The sequence below is a fragment of the Punica granatum genome, chromosome 2 (assembly GCF_007655135.1).
Source record: "Punica granatum isolate Tunisia-2019 chromosome 2, ASM765513v2, whole genome shotgun sequence".
NCBI lineage: Eukaryota > Viridiplantae > Streptophyta > Magnoliopsida > Myrtales > Lythraceae > Punica > Punica granatum.
The window spans coordinates 26328073-26346598 of record NC_045128.1 but is presented as its reverse complement, the minus strand read 5'-3'; the positions used below and the strand labels follow the sequence as shown (position 1 = coordinate 26346598).

Genomic DNA, 18526 nt, shown 5'->3' with positions numbered 1-18526 from the left:
TATATTTGTTACGCCCGAAATGTACCGTGGGAACTCTTCAACAAACGCACTTGGCGGTGTTGAGTGTCAAGCGTTGTAGGGCGTTGTCCCAAGGTTGTAACGTGGTGGAACCACCAGCCGATCTCACAAGTCTCGTTCGTAGCGCCTTGGCCCCTAGGATCCGAAGGACTAGCCGACGGCTGGGTTTTTTCAGAGACATGTCAGTTGGGTGCGTGGTGCTTGGATAAGCGTTAGATGATGTCACGTCCATGAGAGAAAGGCCGCTTTTGTCCTCCCAAAACATGCCTGTGATTATCTAGCCCGCTCTCTAGAGAGAGACAGCTCGGAAGCCAGTCTCAAAGCGAACGATTCACGACCCAAAGAGGCCCGTGAATAGCGCAGTCTCGGTTGTAGCTAGTCGATAGAGATGTGCTGAAGGTCGAAACCTTGGCTTGGTGACTAACTTGACCTAGAAGCCAAGATTAATCGTAGCCGACGGATCGGTGATTAAGTGACCCTGGAAGGTCGATAGATTTGCTTCGAATAGCGGTTTAGTGCATGTTATTTAAGGGGGCGATAAGTAAAGGGTGCAAGAAAGTTAAAGATAGAAAAGTAATGTGTTTGATTAATGTGCCGAGGGGTAATATAATAAATGAGCTCTACTTAAATAGGTTAGACATAGGAGTGTCGCCCAAGACATAGAAACTGGAAAATAACATAGAAAACTAAGCAAGTAGCTATCCCTAAGACTATGTGGGAAATAATCCACTTATTCAAAGAACCTAAGTACAGTAATGAAATGTAAAAAATATGGTGATCTATCCCATGGATAAATTCCCTTCGGACCCAGCTTGAATTGCGCCCATATCCATTTGCATGCAATATGGAACTTGCCATAATTTCTTGAGTCCACAAATATCTACTGCCTTGGAGCTCTTACTGTTTTGCAAGTCAACAGATTTTCATCCACTTGGCAATAATAGTTTTCCAAGTGAAGAAACTATATGTCTAACCATGAAAAACAATCTAGATGTACGTTCAATTTCTCAGAAATTATTGGTAGTTGCCATCTTTGCACCGCCAACACTATTCATGGCCATCCGGATCGAGTTTTTCCGTAAATTTAGGTCGGTTCTATCATGAACTTCGATCATGGGCCGCTCCTATTAAGTCTCGTGGGCTTTAATTGGTCCATTACATGTCTTATGCCCAACTTACCACAAAGTGCGAAAAAATTGGTGTAAACAATACCTCGCATGTTTAGTATCGAAAGAGTATCGAGCGGGGCTAAACATATAATTATTAGTTTTGGCACAAGCTTAGCCTGATCCATGAAGATTATGGAATGTGTTAGCCGTGTATTCTCCATTGGACTTCAGAGTAGAATGTCCCTTGTAGTGATGATTTTAGCGATTATGTAGACAGCTAGCACGTTTAACGCACTTTCGAGCCGTAGGGTTGGCCATAAGGTGTCTGGCCACATGTTGGCCATTAGTCGAATTCAGCTAGAAATTTACCTTCCAAGCTCCTCGTGAAGCTTGGGACATCTCGCAGATGATGGAGCCAATGGTTATTGTGCGCTTAACCCCTTCACTGGCAGCTGGCTGACCCTTAGTCTTTGGTGGGAATTCTACCTGGTGGTTGCTCGGCTGATAGCTTCTCATTAGCCTATGCAACTGGTAGTTGAACACTTGATGACTGTTTAACTGGAGATAGAGTAGTTGGACACAGAGCAGTTGGAGATTAAGCAGCTGCTAGCCTCTCCGCTCTTCGATGCTGTTACTCATCACTCTTTTGGGTTCCCGTGAGTGGTCGTGGGCTCTTTGGATGCACCAACCTTCTCCATCGATTGATGGGAATATTGGCAAGTGTGACGATGGAGTGCAGTTTGGTTGGAATCCTTTGAGTAACCGGCTACCACCTACTCTGGTTCGGCTAAGCCTTAATCCTCTAGAAATTCTTGGGGCTGCCTCTAGGCTTGGCATCAACCCCCCAAACGCACTGACTGCTCAGTCGCGACCCCTCGAGCGTTGTTGACCACTCAACTGAGGGTTATCGGTCACAGCTAAAAGATTAGTTGCGACCTGCTGAGCGTTCTTGACGCTCAGCTAATCGTATCGGGCAATAGCCATAGGTCCAACTACAACCCCACCCCCCCCCCCTCGATTACTGCTAACAACCGCTACAACATTAGCCACTACCCCCAAGCGTTCTTGACGCTCAACTGCTTATCATGAAGAACAGCCATAAGGCTAGCCGTCACCGCCCGAACGTTCTTAATGCTCGGCTGTTTATCATCAGCTACAACTACTAGATTAGTTGCGACCCCCCATGCATGCTCGACGCTTGGCTGCTCATGTTATATGGCCACAGCTGGCTCCAAAGAAGATAAAAATAATCTCTTTGTATATCAAATTTGCACAATGGAGGCATAGATTACCTTCAAGGTATAACCTCTCAAGTGTCCACTTCACCTCTTGAACCATCATGTGCCGTTCGTCCTCGGGTTTCCACTTTGACAAAATCGATTTGAAGTCAGCTACTCCAACAAGTAAACTAACTGTCGCAGGGAATGGGTTCGTGCCTACCTTCGTTGGCTTTTCGGCAATGGTGAATATTCCTCGATTGAGCTTGTCATTGATGATATTGTGTAGGTTCACAATCTCTAGTCGAATGCCTCGAAGAGCCGTGAAAATAGCAAAAATCTTTGTGCTTCAACTCTTCCTCCATTTGATGCTTGTGGCCCGGGCCAAATATAACCAATCCCACTTTAACAAGATGATCAAAAATTTCATCGGTCTTAGAGACATTGAAGGAATAATACTTCACTTGGCTAAAGGCATTCGGCCTTTCATCTCTTCCTCCTTTTGCTCGAACAAGGGGTGAACGTACTACGGGTTCATCGGCGATTATTTCAGCTATGTCGACCTCGTAGTCTTCATCATAATTGTCCAAAATAGCATGAACTCTCCGTTTATCCTCCGAGCGACCATATTTCTTCTTGGAATCTTCTCCAAAAAATCTCTAGTAACTAGCCGCCTTTGTTGATAACTCAAAGAAATCTCGGAAGTCCATATCTTGAAACTTCTTTTTCAGCCTTCGCTCAAATCCCTTTTTGCACATCCGAAGGAATTCATACTCAAGAAGATACGTTCGGCATGTTTGCTTTGCCAACTTGAATTGAGCCACATACTTTTCAACTTTCTCACCCGACTTTTGTGAAAGATTAGATAAGTCGTTGAGAGTTTCTCCAATTGAGTTCGGTAGAACTGGGTGTGAAATTTCGCCTCAATGTCCTCTCAATTCCTAAACGATTGGGATGGCAAGGTAGAATACCAATTGAACGCTGTACCGGTAAGCAAACTGGAGAGTTAATACCCACATGGGAATTCTTGCTCTCGTCTTCTCGAGGACTCCCGTTGTCGCTATTTTGATGAGACATCTCTACACATTTTTTTTTTCGGTACGAGTCAGTACGAGCATAAATCACTTCACGGTGGGTCCCACCAGGGGTGCAAAAAAGTTGTTCCGCCCGAAATGTTCCACAGAAACTCTCCGACACACGCGTTTGGAGGTGTTAAACGTCAGGCGTGCCAGGATGTTGTCCCAAGATTGTGAGGTGGTGGAACCACCAGCAGACCTCACCAGTCTAGCTCATATCGCCTCGGCCTCTGGGGTTCAAAGGACTAGCTAGTGGCTGGGCTTCCTCGGAGACGTGTCAGTTGGGTGCATAGTGCTTGGATGATCGTTAGACGATGTCACGGCCACGATAAGGCTGCTTTGGTCTTCCCAAAACGTGAATGTAATTATCTAGCCTGATCTTTAGAGGGAGACAGCCTAGAATCCGGTCTCGAAGCTAACGATTCACGACCCGAGGAGGCCCGTGATTAGCACAGTCTCGACTACAGCTAGCCGAGAGAGATGAGCATAAGGCCGAAACCTTGGCTCGATGACTAACTTGACCTGGAAGCAAAGATTAATCGTAGCCGACGAATCGGCGATTTGGTGACCTCGGAAGGTCGATAAATTTGCTTCGGAGAGTGGTTTAATGCATGGTACGTAAGGGCGCGAGAAATAAAAGGTGCAAGAAAATTAAAGATAAAAAAGTAATGCGTTTGATTGATGTGCCGATTGGGGGGTAATACAATAAACGAGCTCGACTTAAATAGACTAGATATAGGAGTGTTGCCCAAGACATGGAAACCGAGAAATAACATAGAAAACTAAGTAATTAGCTAACCCTAAGACTATGTGGGAAATAATCCACTTATTCGGAGGACCTAAGTAGAGCAATGAAATGTGAAAAATATGGAAATCAATCCCATGGATAAATTCCTTCCGAACCCAGCTTGAATTGCGCCCATATCCATTCGCACGCAATATGGAACTTGCCATAATTTCCTTGATTCCACGAACATTCAGTGCCTTGGAGCTCTTGCCACTACGCAAGTCACCAAATTTTCATCCACTTGGCAATAATAGATTTTCAAATAAAGAAATTATATGTCTAATCATGAAAAGTAGTCTTAATGTACGTCCAAATGCAGTCTTTAATTTCTCAGAAATTATCCACAATTGCCATCTTTGCACCGCCAGCCCCATTTGCAACCGTCCAGACCGGGTTTTGCAGCAAATTCGGGTCGGTTCTATCATGGACTTTAATCTTGGCCGCTCCTAGTAAGTTTTCTGGGCTTTAATCAGTCGATTACACGTCATATGCTCAGGTTAGCACGAAATATGAATGGGTGTAAACAATAATATATATAGGTCTGTCACATCTGTCTGGACAACTTCCAGTCCTCCCCGTCCTGTACTCCATTTTCCCTCGCACAAGGCAGGACGTGCAATGCGGACACCTTTCTGTCTTTTTCCATCTTTGTCTGTGAAAATTACTTCCATTTACACTGCCTCAGTTCTTTAAGTAGACGAGTGAATTAACAGAGTTCCTATCATATCTGCTATGCAATGGCGAGTGAAGGAGAAGGGGCTGTAGAATTGAGGAACAAGCAGGTGACACTCAAACACCATGTCTCCGGTTTCCCCAGCGAGACCGACTTCGAGCTCAGGACTTCCTCCATCAAACTTAAAGTCCCCGAGGGCTCCAGTGGGGTCCTCCTGCAGAACCTCTACCTGTCCGCTGACCCTTACATCTTACTGCGGATGCGCAACATCAACGACCCCAACCACTACTTCACCTCCTTCACCCCCGGCTCGGTCTGTAAAAACTCACCTTCCTCTGCTTGCTCCTCTGTTCTCTGTAATTTTTTCGAAAACCCCAAAGAAAATTTTGGCTGGGATTTTCATGAGGATCCTTGACATTCTTGATAATCTTCTTGGGCATACAGATGCTGCACTCTGCTGGGATAGATAATCTTGTTTTATGAAGAAGAGAAATAAGTATTGTTGTCTGTGTATGCGAGGCCATCAGTTTATGTTGCAATCATTTTCGAGAACCATTTGGATTCATTTTGGTGATAAAAAAGTAAATAAATTATTGATCGGTTATACAATGATTGCAGCATATAGAGGTTGCATCATTGATCTGCCCCTTTGCAACAAATTGTCCAGGTGATTACTGCAAATGGAGTGGGCAGAGTTCTCGATTCTCGAGACCCGAAATTCAAGAAGGGCGACTTGGTTGATGGGGAGATTGGATGGGAAGAGTACACTCTCGTTACAGCACCAGAGACTCTGTCAAAGATCGAGTACACTGATGTTCCGCTGTCCTACTGTACAGGAGTTCTGCGTATGTGACATTGATCGATGTTCCGCTCTATCCGACTGTCTCTTATTAAATCAACTCCTTCGTATTGATTAAAAGATTTGTTAGTAGCAACTAAGGAAAGCATACTTACTGCTTAGCCACCTAGGCATGCACTTATTGGCTAGTGTATGAAAAAGATTGTGTAAGAACAACATTAAACCTCAAAATGGACACTCCTTTTATGTAGACTGTATTGCATAAAGATGCATAGATAGAAAAATAGATATGAACGAAAAAGAACTACAGGATTCGTTCAAGTCGTTTAATAAACTACCTGCAACTTTTTCTCTTTCTTGTGCAGGTCTTATTGGTTTGACTGCTTATGTGGGTTTGTTTGAGATCTGCGCTCCGAAGAAAGGTGAACACGTCTTTGTTTCCGCAGCATGTGGTGCGGTCGGACACCTTGTTGGGCAGTTTGCTAAACTGGCGGGGTGCTATGTTGTTGGTAGTGCGGGTAGTAAAGAAAAGGTAGCTATCTTTGCTCAACTACTGCTCCTGGTATTTCTACTTCTGTTTCTGTGGAGAAAAACGATCAAAGAGAATCATTCATTGGATTTCGACAGTTCTGAGTTAGTACTAGCTCAGTTCAAAATCCGTCGATTAACACTGAGTAGAAGTACATCGAATCTGCGGTACATTTACTCAGAAGTACGTTTTGTTTTATCTTGCTCGAGCAAATATTCATGGACTTGCTTATGCCTACATTTGTTTTAGGTCGATTTGCTAAAGAACAAGCTCGGATTTGATGAGGCTTTCAACTACAAGGAAGAGCAGGATTTGGATGCAGCTCTTAGAAGGTTAGAGATGCATAGCACCAAACTAACCTTTTCGAATCATCTTTTGTATTAAGATAGTGTTTAAATTGTTTGGACGTGATCCGCCCTATATAAGTTGGCCAAGGCAGCCAGTTCCCAAAGATGGACCGGACTGATCAGACTTTTTTTTGAATGATATCCTGGCTAATCTGCTCCTGTAAACATAATCTCAATAGAAACCTGTCGAATCGGCTTGTCTTGTTACGCTGGGCGCTCAGTCCTGGTTCTGTCATAGAATTGTCTGGTCTACCTCGGATCGATCCCATTAATCTGTTGAAACTAAGCCCAGTAGAGACACCAAACACAGTTGAACAGTTATTTCGTAGCTCTATCGGTACAATATCCTGTCAGCCTTTGAAAGCTCCTATGTTAATGTTTGTGCTTTCCAAATGCTTTACAGGTACTTCCCTCAAGGCATTGATGTTTACTTTGAGAATGTTGGTGGTAAGATGCTCGATGCAGTGCTTCTTAATATGAGGCCTCATGGCCGAATTTCGGTTTGCGGGTTGATCTCTCAATACAACACTGAGCCTGAAGGGCCTAAGAATCTGATGCAGATTATCTATAAGCGGATCCGTATGGAAGGCTTCGTTGTCTGGGACTATACTAGCCTTTACCCTAAATTCTTGGATTGGGTGTTGCCTCACATTCGAGAGGGAAAGATCTTTTGCATTGAGGACATCACAGAAGGTCTGCAGAGCTGCCCTGATGCTCTGATTGGGATCTACAAGGGCCGCAACATCGGGAAGCAAGTGATCCGAGTTGCTCATGAATGAAGTGAATGGCTAAATGTAACAACTTTGCCCAAGCGTTGGAACGTTGTGAACTATGATTTGATAGAAAACAGTGAAATGTGTTCTCCAGATTGCCAAAACATCTCCCTAGAACTAACAGGGATCCAGGAACATCGATACTGTCCCGTCGATCCCCAAGCATTGAAATTTCTATGAAACCAGGACGGTAATAGCTAGGTCGCTAAATATCACACCCAAAAGCAATCGGAAACCTCGAAAGATGTCTCACGTTTTTATACGGACTGGCAGAAGGACTAATCTTTAGTACTCCAAGCACATCATCTCTCACCGAAAGAGCCTGACAATTATCGGATCCTATGGAAGAATGAGTTTGGTTCGCATGAACTTTTTGGTGTGACTCCATAGTATTTGGAAATTCAAAAGGCTCCGACTAATTCAGCTTGAGCTTTAGATTAGCCCACTAAGAATCTCCTAATTATGGATTTTTTTCATTCATAAAATTTAAAACGAAATTTTATTTGTAAGGTTTGAATTATTTGATCCGACCCGTGTTAATTGGTTTGGATGAACTTTGCCGTGTGAAACCGCCAAACTATCACGACCACTCTTAGTCAAATCTCGTGAGAATCGAAATTAAGCTGATATTTTCAGGAGTGTATTATTGGAAAAGATCTCGATTAACAATTAAATAGTTGTTAGCATCACAATGATATTAATGTTTCAGCCGACTGTTTTAATTTTGATAGTTCATGAAAGTTCTGATCTTTCCTCATGGGAACGATATTAGTACTTTTTACGTACTATTTTTGCAATGCATATATTTATGTGCTAATTGTTCGATTTATCGCAACAATTTCTCATCTTTACTGGTCAACTGTTTGCAAAAAAATATTAAAAATAAGAGAAAATGGCTAATTTTGGTCCTTAATCTGTATATTCTTTTTGCTTTTTCTAGCCTTAGTATAACCAAAAACAAACTTGATGAAAAATCAAAGCATGTATTTTCAAAATAATTTTGCTTATAATTACTTTTTAACTTACATTAACTTTTCCGTTAGAAAACTAATTTTTAATTTTATAAAATAAACATAACTTTGGATAATAAAAAATTGAGAAAATTGAAGAAAAAGAAAAGATAATCAGAGAGGGAGATAGAGGGCCCCGATACTGACCGCCGCGACAAGACTAATTTGTCCCAAGGAAGGGAGGGTGGCCACCCCGGAAGTAATGTCAAGACTTATGGCACCCTTAGCATCATGGATGGCCCCACTACCCCGAACCAGCAACCGCACGCGTCACTCTGCGCTCATCATCGTGCCGGAGTACTTTCAAATCGATCTCTTCCCCGATGGAAATTGTAGCATCCTCTCTACTCTATCAGCCTCCCGATAGCAAAGGTGATCAACAAAATTCCACAGTATGGTTATTTATTACGCTATATATACAACCCCTAATCGTGATAAGCCCGTGGGTTTACATTGTTTTCAAGACTAATAACTTGTATATGACATGGAAGTGCAGGTTGATTGGGGTGAAAGGAAGGAATCCATCACGTAACCATAAGAACCAGGATTAATCAAGGTTTCACATTCGATATGTTTGCAATTCTGGATCACATCTACCGCGTGTCCACCACTTGCTAGAGATCAATAAACTACTGATGTTGCTGACAAATTAATAACCGCTCGCTTTGCTTGGATTTATAGAACATGGTCTCATATCCATCGTGTGATTCACGATATCATTTAGTGTTGAGAAAGATGCTGAATTTGCAAGGGATTCAGAGCAGGAAGAAAGAACAATGAACATCGAAATATAAGTGATAAAACTCTTAGAGTGAGGGAAATATCCACGGACAAAGCATGAGATTCTGAGCCCAAGTCCTCTTGTAAATCACTAGCAGAGTCGCCAAGCTATCGAGTGGGTGTGATTTTTAGGCCTCCTCCACTAACTTTGGAGTATTTTGTTAGTCACGTGGCCTGAGACTCAATCAGGATTGGAATCGCCACTATACTGTTTATTTTGCCGGTGAGCGATCTAGGGTCACCTATAGGGTTATGATACTAACCACCTAAAGATTTAAGTTTGACTCGGTCTTTCTAACCAGAGAAATGAGTCGGGGGGCTTTGTCATGAAATTAGAGGCTTGTAAGCTAATAATTCGCCCTTTCAATGTTCTACTGAACTTCTAATAGCTCTAACAGTTTTTATTCCTTAAAATTGAGTTATTTAATCATAGGGTCGAGTCTATATCGCGAATGTCAAAGAAAATTAAAGAATGTTTTTATAAACTCCGCACGATATATGTGCTTATATCATTATACAGTTGTACTCTTGAGTAACATGCCACACATTCGGACCATGAAACATAAATTGGCAATACATTTAGGCCAACATAAATACATGGACCATATATTCAGGTCAGTCATTCATACAATGGGCCTAGAAATGAGGTTCAGGCCCGAGAAGAGAAAAATGAGCCTCGGACCCTTAACCTAGAAAAATACTAAGTTAATCCTTATATTTACACATTTTATTCACGGTTTTATGATTTTATCCAATTTTACTTAGATGGCCATATTTACAAGAATTAGCCAATTGATCCTCGAAATTCTAAGAAAATGATCATAATCCCTCGAGGTCGATTTGACCTTTAATTTGGATCCTTAGACTTGTGCAATTAAGCCAAATATACAGGATTGTTACAAGTTTATGTGTCAATTTCATGGTTTGATCAAATTTGACTCACTTACACACATGCAAGTTTGGCCGACACTCACAAAGGTGATTATCTACATTAATCAAGCCTAGAGACGGTCAATTCGACTCGATTGGATTCTAATTCCTAAGACCGAAACACTGATTAAGTCAATTTCACCTAAATTGATCTAATTACTCTTATTTAGACTCTAATTAAGCGAAATCGGACTCACTTGGAATCTAATCCCTCGACCCTACTGATCATTTATACATTCATGATCTCCATACATCAATTGAAGCATAAATTGAAAGGATTGGCTTATTACACGAGAGGAATGAATACTCAACATAATTAACAAATAATTGAGCCTAATCAACCCCTAATTCAATCAATTAGGACTCGGATAAATTCAACAAAAAATTTTCAGCATGCTTGAGTAGTCGATAGAGCTAATTAAGACTAATTAGACCCAATCAAGCAAGATTCCAAACAATAGGAAGTCAAATTTGCCTAATTAGACTTAACCAAGCAACAGATCATCAAATTAGCTCCTCTAAGCCTAATTTATAGAAATTCCAGAATGTAACGAAGCCCAATTTCATGCTAGTGTCAATTGATTAAGATAATTCAAGCCTAATTACTCATAGCCAAGTTTGTGATTAAGCCGATTACACACGATTGACTAGCTACAACTAATTACAACCATGACCAGAATGCTATTATGAGAAATTAAGCAAGATTAAACCCAATTAAAACCTAATTATCACATACACAGACTAATTATGCACAAATTGACTCAATTAACACCAAATCAAGTGCAATTAATCATGCAATTATTCTTTTCTGAAAACAATCAAGATTAGTTAGTTAAATTTGGTTCTAATTAGGCAAAGTATTACTGAATTAATCCTACTTAAGCTCTAGTTCACTCAATTTACCGACCTAGTCATCTAATCTACACATATCTAGGCTAATTAAGCACAAAATGACCAAGATGGAAGCTAAAGAGCTCCATCCTGGTTCTGGACAGAGGAGGGAGGTTGGCCATCTCACCTTAGTTCGGCACGATTCAAACTCACGAGCTCGAAATCGATGAAAATTACTCCGAAACTCACCAAATCCTTCCATATATGTAAGAACTTAGGTGTAATGGAGTTAGGGATCGTTTTGCAAAAATCGACAGTTTAGGGACGAAAACGCAATTTAATTTTTACAATTTGAGAGCTCCGGATGGGTCCAGCTGTCCGAACCTGTCTGTTGGGACAGTTAGTCCGTGGGCACGGTTAGTACTTGCACCTCTGTACAGGGACGCGGGAACTAACCGTGCTCTTATCATAAAATTCCACCTTAGTAAGAGCTGACTTGAACAAGTTGACATGAACTAGTTTGGTCGGGGAAAATTACATATCTACCCTCAAGCTTTCAAAAACATTGCATTTCTACTCTTTTGGGGATTTTAAAGTACATTTGAACGGAGAAAAATTATCAGAAAATATCCTCGAGTTTAGAAAATACTTTTGAAGTAGAAACCACCCCGACATGAATATTTTCACTACATAAGAATATCGTCCTTCTTCACCTCGAACCCTTGCCTTGTTAGATACAATATATGAATCAAATGATTTTAACTAAAGAAAATTTATCATGTCACTCTACATAAAAATACACGAGCAATTGGGTTTTAAAACAAGGTCTCAGTAGAGTGAACGTCACGTTTTCGAAATCCATTATACAGCGTGTCCTCGGAGAAAGAAATATTGCCAATTAACTCGTACAAATTTTTGAAAATAGGTACGGATAGTCAAAATTAAGTACTCAACACTCAAAGACTTGTCTTGTTTATTCTCAAAAGTTCGTCTTCCAATGTGCAATGCCCAAGTATATTTATCTATTTTCTGATTCGAGGTGCACCTCGAATCAGAAAATAGATAAATATACTTGGGCATTGCACACATTGGCACCTCGAATCAGAAAATAGATAAATATACTTGGGTATTGCACATTGGAAGACGAACCTCGAATGATAGACCATGTCCGGGCCAGAACGAGGTGCTTATTCACATGGTCACCTACGGAGGTCCCCTAAATCATCTTCAACTGGTACAATCGCCGCTTTAACTACAACTAGTTCGTCAAGGACTTCTGCTGGTATAGCGATTCCAACTTTGCCCACATTTTCGGTGTCGAGTCCTAGTCGCATTGCTCCCAGTAAAACTTTATTCAATGGGTTCAACTGGATGGCGCTCAGAGCATTCGATGTCACCGTCTTCCTCTCCACCGGTGATAGGTCCGTGGGCAACTTCTTCTCTCCTTTTAGTGCTCCCTCAAGGTCGTGCTATACTAGCAAAGCCTTTATCTTGATTTTCATTGCCCGAAGTCGTTTGATTCGTCAACTTCTCCACCTCGAACTCTGCTCCCAATATCTTCATCAGCTCTGAGACCTCACTCTGATACCAATTTGTTGTGAAAGATGCCGAATTCGAGGGATTTAGAGCGAGAATAACAATGAACAACGAGATATAAGTGTAAAACCCCCGAAGTGAGGGAAATGTCCATGAACAAAGCAGGATAATCCACTAGGCGGATAACCAAATATTTATAACCTCGAGATCATACTTTTGTTTCCCAGCTCCATTACAAGACCTAACTCGAGAAGAGCCTCACAATCTTATCAACTCTCACTACTCTCCCACTCTATGAATCCTAGAGACTCCAAGAGAGTAAATCAGAGAACTCCCAAGAAGATTACCCGCGATTCTCGTACAACGTGTTGTCTTGATACAAGACACTCTCTCCTTTAAATAAATACAATACATTCTCAATATTTCAAAGATATCCTAATATAATCTTAGGATATTTCCTCCTTTGAAATATTTTGAAGATATTCTAGAATTATCACTAACATCTCCTAGAGATAATTTTTCTATTTAAAAATCTAAGAGATACAACGAAATCCTTACGATGATGGTATCGAAAATGACCACCAATTGTCGCTGGAACGCCAAGGTCACCGGTGAGGGGGTAAGACTGATTGCAGTTTGAGGCATGGCCTCAAGCTTCCAGCACCCACAAGACATTGGAGACTTGAGGTCACTGATGACTGGGAAAAGGAGGTAGTAGGGTAGGGCTAAAGAATGCCTGAGAAGAGTTAGAGTGAGAGGAGGAAGAGAGCGAGGAGGACAAGGCCGATATGAAAATTTGATATTATTTAGGACTATTTTTGAGAATTTAAATTGACTAAATTGGATAAAAAAAGATTTAATACTAAATTAAAAGGTGATGATTATACGATTGAAAAAAGATTTTATGATATATTTGAGAAGAAGCTAATAATTAGTGATTTTTAATTATGTAATTTATTCTTTATAAAATTAAAATTAAAATGTTTGATATATTTGGGAAAGATGATTTTACAGTGATTTTATGATAATTTCCACTTAGTTTTTTGACAAACTTTTTTTTTCTTTTTTTGGCTAAAATATATTGTTTATGACTTTTAGTCTTTTTCGAAATGATAGTACAATTAAATAGAATTTTAATAGCTAATAAAGAGACATAGTAATACCATGAGTTTCAAAAAAAGGAAAGCTTCATGATTATCAGGTTGAAGCATGTACTACACGTACTTTTTTTAGTGTGTACCATGATGTTTAGAATTTCGATGGGTCCCGTCTAATTCAGTTCGAATTGGATTGGTTCACTTAATGAGATGAAGTCATGATTTATAATGTTTAGTTAGACCCCGATTAATTGGTGTCGACTACACTATTTTTTGTTTCTTTTTTTTTTGGTTTACAAGTGTGGCGCATGAGCTTAAGACAACGAAATAAAAATATTAAATAGCTAATAAATGGTAATGAATAGTCCCACAAGCACTATTTTTAGTTGAGAAAATTATTATTTTAATACATGAAGTTGTTTCTTGCCGCTTGGTGCACAAAATTTTTTTTCCATCAATTTGATACACAAAGTTTTATTTTATCCATCAAAATATCCAATCATCAAGTTACTGTGACAGAATTGTGATGTGGCGTCCTATGTGGAATAAATGGCATTAAAAAATTAATAAAAAAACTTACATGACCAAAATGACGTAGTATTTGGGCCATTTTAAAAAGAGAAAATTTGATACATGAAATTTCTTTCTGCCATCAATTTGTTCACCAAGAATTTTTGTCATCAATTTAATACAGATAGTCCTATTTCGTCCATCAATTTGTTACCCTAAAATGAAATGAAATGAGGGGGGACAGTAGGGGAGCTTGGGTGGGGCTTCCCATAATCCAGACAATTATAATCCATCCACATGCTAATTTTTTTTTTTAAATAACGAAAGGCGTTAGAGTTTTGATTGACTATTTATATGTGTTTTTTTTCTTATAATGAAAGGTATTCAAACTTCAACCAACTATTTGCCACGATTCTCACGGGACAATTATAATTTAGCCACATGCTTCCTTTTTTTTAATAATAAAGTGTGTCTAAGTTTCGATCAACTATTCTCCACAACTCTCATAAACACCATACAAGTTCACAAGACATATTATAATTCAGTCACATATAAGTACAAGGTGTCCGATATGGAGTATTAATCTTGCATAATTTAGGATGTATCTAGATATTTATTTTTTAGTGTGAACCTTGGCATCTGAAAGTCTAATAGGCCTCAACTAATCTAGTCGAACCAGATCCGCCCACTAAGGGATAAAACTCTCATAGCATGAACTTTTTCCATCCACAAAACTCGAATCCAAGACGTTGATTTAGGAGAACAAGCGTAGAACTACTTAAATCAATCAACATTGGTTTGTATCTAGACTTTTTTTATCATTATTCTTGCTACTTTTCCCATATTCTTAATTGATTCTTGAAATATTTTCTCCTTTTTATAAGTATAGAAGAGAATATACGCGTGTTATGCACGATAATATAAAAAAAATTATTAAAGAAGGATTTATCATAATAATATTTTTAACGAAAAACGATTAATTCAATTTCATAAATAAAATTGTAATGATATATATTATATCTTTAGAATAAGTAAAAATTCGATTATATGTTTATAGAAAGATAAGTGGCTCAATGAGGGGTAATTCAAGTATTCTTTTTTCTTGTCTCACTGAAATGTATGTTCTAAGCTAATGCGGGTGTTAAGAGAGAGGGACTTTCTTATTCTTTGGAAATTAATTAATTAAATTGATTATAAATGTGATTTCTTCAGAGTTAATAATCTCGTTCGGGTGGGAGGTCGCCGATAGGGAGCCCCACTCGAGCTCCCCTACTATCCTTCTCACTACTTTTTATTTTAAGGGTTTTAGGTACCAAATTGATGGACGAAATAGAATTTCATATAAAACATTGATGGCAAAAAATTTTGGTGCGCCAAATTGATGGCAAAAGAAAACTTTATATATCAAATTAATAATTTTCTCTTTTTAAAGAGTTCAATACTACGCCGTTTTGATAATATGGGTTTTTTATTAAATTTTTTTATGCAGTTTATGCTACGTGGATTGCCATGTCATAATTTCGTCGCAACAACTTGACAGTTGGCCATTTTAATAGATGGAATGAAATTTTGTATGTCAAATTGATGGCAAAAAATTTGTGTGTACTAAATCGACGGTAAGAAACAAACTTCATGTGTGAAAATAATAATTTTCTCTTTATGATTGTGCCATCCATTCCCGACAAATCACGCGATGCACTACTTCTCTGTCCTTCTGCTTTTTCGGACGTGGAATCCAATCCATGATATTTTGTCATTTTCCTCTCTTCTTTTTCTCTCTTTTCTTCACTGAACAAGACGAGTGAAATAAGAATTAACAGAGAGTTCCGTATCTGCTCTGCAATGGCGAGTGGAGGAGGGGAAGCCGTGGAATTGAGGAACAAGCAGGTGATACTGAAGCACCACGTCTCCGGTTTCCCCAAAGAGACCGACTTCGAGCTCAGGACCTCCTCCATCAATTCGAAGGTCCCCGAGGGCTCCAATGGGGTCCTCCTGCAGAGCCTCTACCTGTCCGTCGACCCTTACATGCGACTCCGGATGCGCAGGATGGAAGACCCCGGCCACTACTTCACATCCTTCACCCCCGGCTCCGTACGTAAAACCCCTCCTCTCCGCTTCACTGTTCTCTGCATTTTCTTTTTCTCTGATTGGGTCACGGTTCCTTTCTTGCTATTCAATTCATAGGAGACCTCAGTATAATGTCTGGTCGGAATTTCTGAGAATCTTGTCGGGTATAAGATGGAAGTGGAGAGGTTCATTTCTTCTGTCTTGTCTTGGGCAGTTGAATTTGCTGTATCTTGTTTTGTGAATTGGAAGAAAGTGATGTTATGTTCACCTGCCTTTTGCTATGAACGTGCAGGTGATAGATGGGGGTGGAGTGGGCAGAGTTTTGGATTCTCGAGACCCGAATTTCAAGAAGGGCGATTTGGTCCGCGGGATGATTGGGTGGGAAGAATATACTCTTGTTACAGCACCCGAGACCCTCTATAAAATCGAGCATAATGATGTTCCGATATCCTACTATACAGGGATTTTGAGTACGTAACGTTGACACAACATTTTCGATCCCCTATCTGTTACTTATTGATCGTAGCTAGCCCGTGTGAGAGTAGTTGCTTACAGGATTCAGTCTTTAAATAGGCTAGAAGGAGAAAGAAGCTGAGAATTCAGTCAAAACAATAGATTAACAACCTTGAAACCTTTGTCTCTCTCTCCCTGTTTTGCAGGTGCTGTTGGTTTGACTGCTTATGTGGGTTTCTTTGAGGTCTGCTCTCCGAAGAAAGGTGAATACGTCTTTGTATCTGCAGCATCTGGTGCAGTGGGGCACCTTGTTGGGCAGTTTGCTAAATTGGCGGGCTGCTATGTTGTTGGTAGTGCCGGTAGTAAAGAAAAGGTAGCTATGGTTACTCAAAATTCATTTATGTAAGTGCACACTGCTCTTTGTTTTTCTATATTTTGTTTCCGTGAAAAAAAGAAGAAGACAAAAGTAAATTATTCTTTGGGTTGTGAAAGTTCTGAGACAATATTAGTTCAGTTTTTCAATTTTAAAAGCTTTGGCTAGCAGAAAATTGCACCGGCAGTATCTTGTCGATTATCAGTGTTGTGTAATCCGGGCTTAAATATGCAGAGGCTGAAGTTAGTATAGTGCAGAACAGGTGCTGAAAGAACATGTAAGCAGTTATTGGAAAAAAAGAAAAAAAGAAGGGACTCGAAACCATAAACTAGTGCGTGATGCATTGTTGTGCTTGTCTCATATTCGTGCCATTTCTTTTTTGGGTTTTCCAATGTGAAAGTCGAGGCAAAAGGGCTCCTTAAAGGACTCAGAATAGGAGAAATTTTCCATCTGTCATAGAAGATCAATTTGTTATTATACTGGTTATGATCACTTTCCTCCAGTTGCATGAGTTTCTCTTCCGATAGGTCAGACATTCACCTAATCCGTGCTAGAATTACTTGGAAGTACGTTTTGCTTGATCTTGCTAGAGCAAGTATTCATAATTTTTTTATGCTTCTATATGCTTCAGGTTGACTTGCTGAAGGACAAGCTCGGATTCGATGAGGCTTTCAATTACAAGGAAGAAGAGGATTTGAATGCAACTCTTAAAAGGTCAGAACTATATACGTTTCTATCCGCAGCAAATTAATGTATTGGAATCCGTTCTCTGTTAGTATAGTTAACATGATACCTAATAAAGTAGGCTAGTTCCTCGCATCAACAGGTCAGACCAGATTGTTCAGTCGTCAAAGATGGACCACATCGCTCAGACCAGCTGAAAAGGAATGGTACCCTGGCCGGCATGCTCCTCATAAATATGATCTCAATGAAAACCCATTGAATCGTTATTTTCTTGCTAAAAACTGGCTGCTCTGGCCTGGTTCCAGCATGGAATTGGCTGCGGACTAATCCCCTTAATATAATTTGCTAAAATTAATCCCGTTGGACACACTGAGCACAGTGAAACATTAACTCATAGATCTGTCGATACAATATTCCCATCAGCTTTTGAAAGCAATGGTGCTAATGTTTGTATTTTCCCAATTTGTAGGTTCTTTCCTGAAGGCATTGACATTTACTTTGAGAATGTTGGTGGTAAGATGCTCGATGCAGTGCTTCTCAACATGAGAACCCATGGCCGAATTTCAGTGTGCGGGATGATCTCACTATACAACAGCGATCAGCCTGAAGGGCCTAAGAATATTATGTCCCTTGTCTATAAGCGGATACGCATGGAAGGCTTTATGGTCAGAGACTACTATAGCTTTTACCCTAAGTACTTCGACTGGGTGTTGCCTTACATACGAGAGGGAAAGGTCATATACATTGAGGACATTGTAGAAGGTCTTGAGAGCTGCCCTGATGCTTTGATAGGGCTCTTCAAGGGCCGCAACATCGGGAAGCAAGTGATTCGCGTGGCATATGAATAAAGTGAATTTTTTATTAATAGCTTGAATCATTGAATCTCAAAGACTACGAACATTATAAAATGAGATTTTGTTCGTCGAA

At 40.0% G+C, this 18526-nt stretch overlaps 2 protein-coding genes across 2 annotated transcripts; both read left to right on the top strand.

Moving 5' to 3' along the window:
* Nucleotides 1-4812: 4812 nt before the first annotated feature.
* On the top strand, nucleotides 4813-7432 carry LOC116194149 (2-alkenal reductase (NADP(+)-dependent)-like). Its single transcript, XM_031522883.1, has 5 exons — nucleotides 4813-5193; nucleotides 5548-5725; nucleotides 6045-6211; nucleotides 6458-6540; nucleotides 6959-7432. The coding sequence occupies exons 1-5, from the start codon at nucleotides 4945-4947 to the stop codon at nucleotides 7332-7334; spliced, it is 1053 nt and encodes a 350-aa protein (XP_031378743.1). The 5' UTR covers nucleotides 4813-4944; the 3' UTR covers nucleotides 7335-7432.
* Nucleotides 7433-15782: 8350 nt separating this feature from the next.
* On the top strand, nucleotides 15783-18526 carry LOC116197827 (2-alkenal reductase (NADP(+)-dependent)-like). Its single transcript, XM_031528077.1, has 5 exons — nucleotides 15783-16113; nucleotides 16382-16559; nucleotides 16749-16915; nucleotides 17547-17629; nucleotides 18069-18526. The coding sequence occupies exons 1-5, from the start codon at nucleotides 15865-15867 to the stop codon at nucleotides 18445-18447; spliced, it is 1056 nt and encodes a 351-aa protein (XP_031383937.1). The 5' UTR covers nucleotides 15783-15864; the 3' UTR covers nucleotides 18448-18526.

Excerpts from the sequence above, each read along its gene's own strand:
- LOC116194149 (XM_031522883.1), top strand. The coding sequence starts at position 4,945 with ATGGCGAGTGAAGGAGAAGGGGCTGTAGAATTGAGGAACAAGCAGGTG. Across the intron at positions 5,726-6,044 it reads CTACTGTACAGGAGTTCTGC|GTCTTATTGGTTTGACTGCT; the intron begins GTATGTGACATT and ends TTTCTTGTGCAG. Across the intron at positions 6,212-6,457 it reads GTGCGGGTAGTAAAGAAAAG|GTCGATTTGCTAAAGAACAA; the intron begins GTAGCTATCTTT and ends CATTTGTTTTAG.
- LOC116197827 (XM_031528077.1), top strand. The coding sequence starts at position 15,865 with ATGGCGAGTGGAGGAGGGGAAGCCGTGGAATTGAGGAACAAGCAGGTG. Across the intron at positions 16,916-17,546 it reads GTGCCGGTAGTAAAGAAAAG|GTTGACTTGCTGAAGGACAA; the intron begins GTAGCTATGGTT and ends TATATGCTTCAG. Across the intron at positions 17,630-18,068 it reads TTGAATGCAACTCTTAAAAG|GTTCTTTCCTGAAGGCATTG; the intron begins GTCAGAACTATA and ends CCCAATTTGTAG.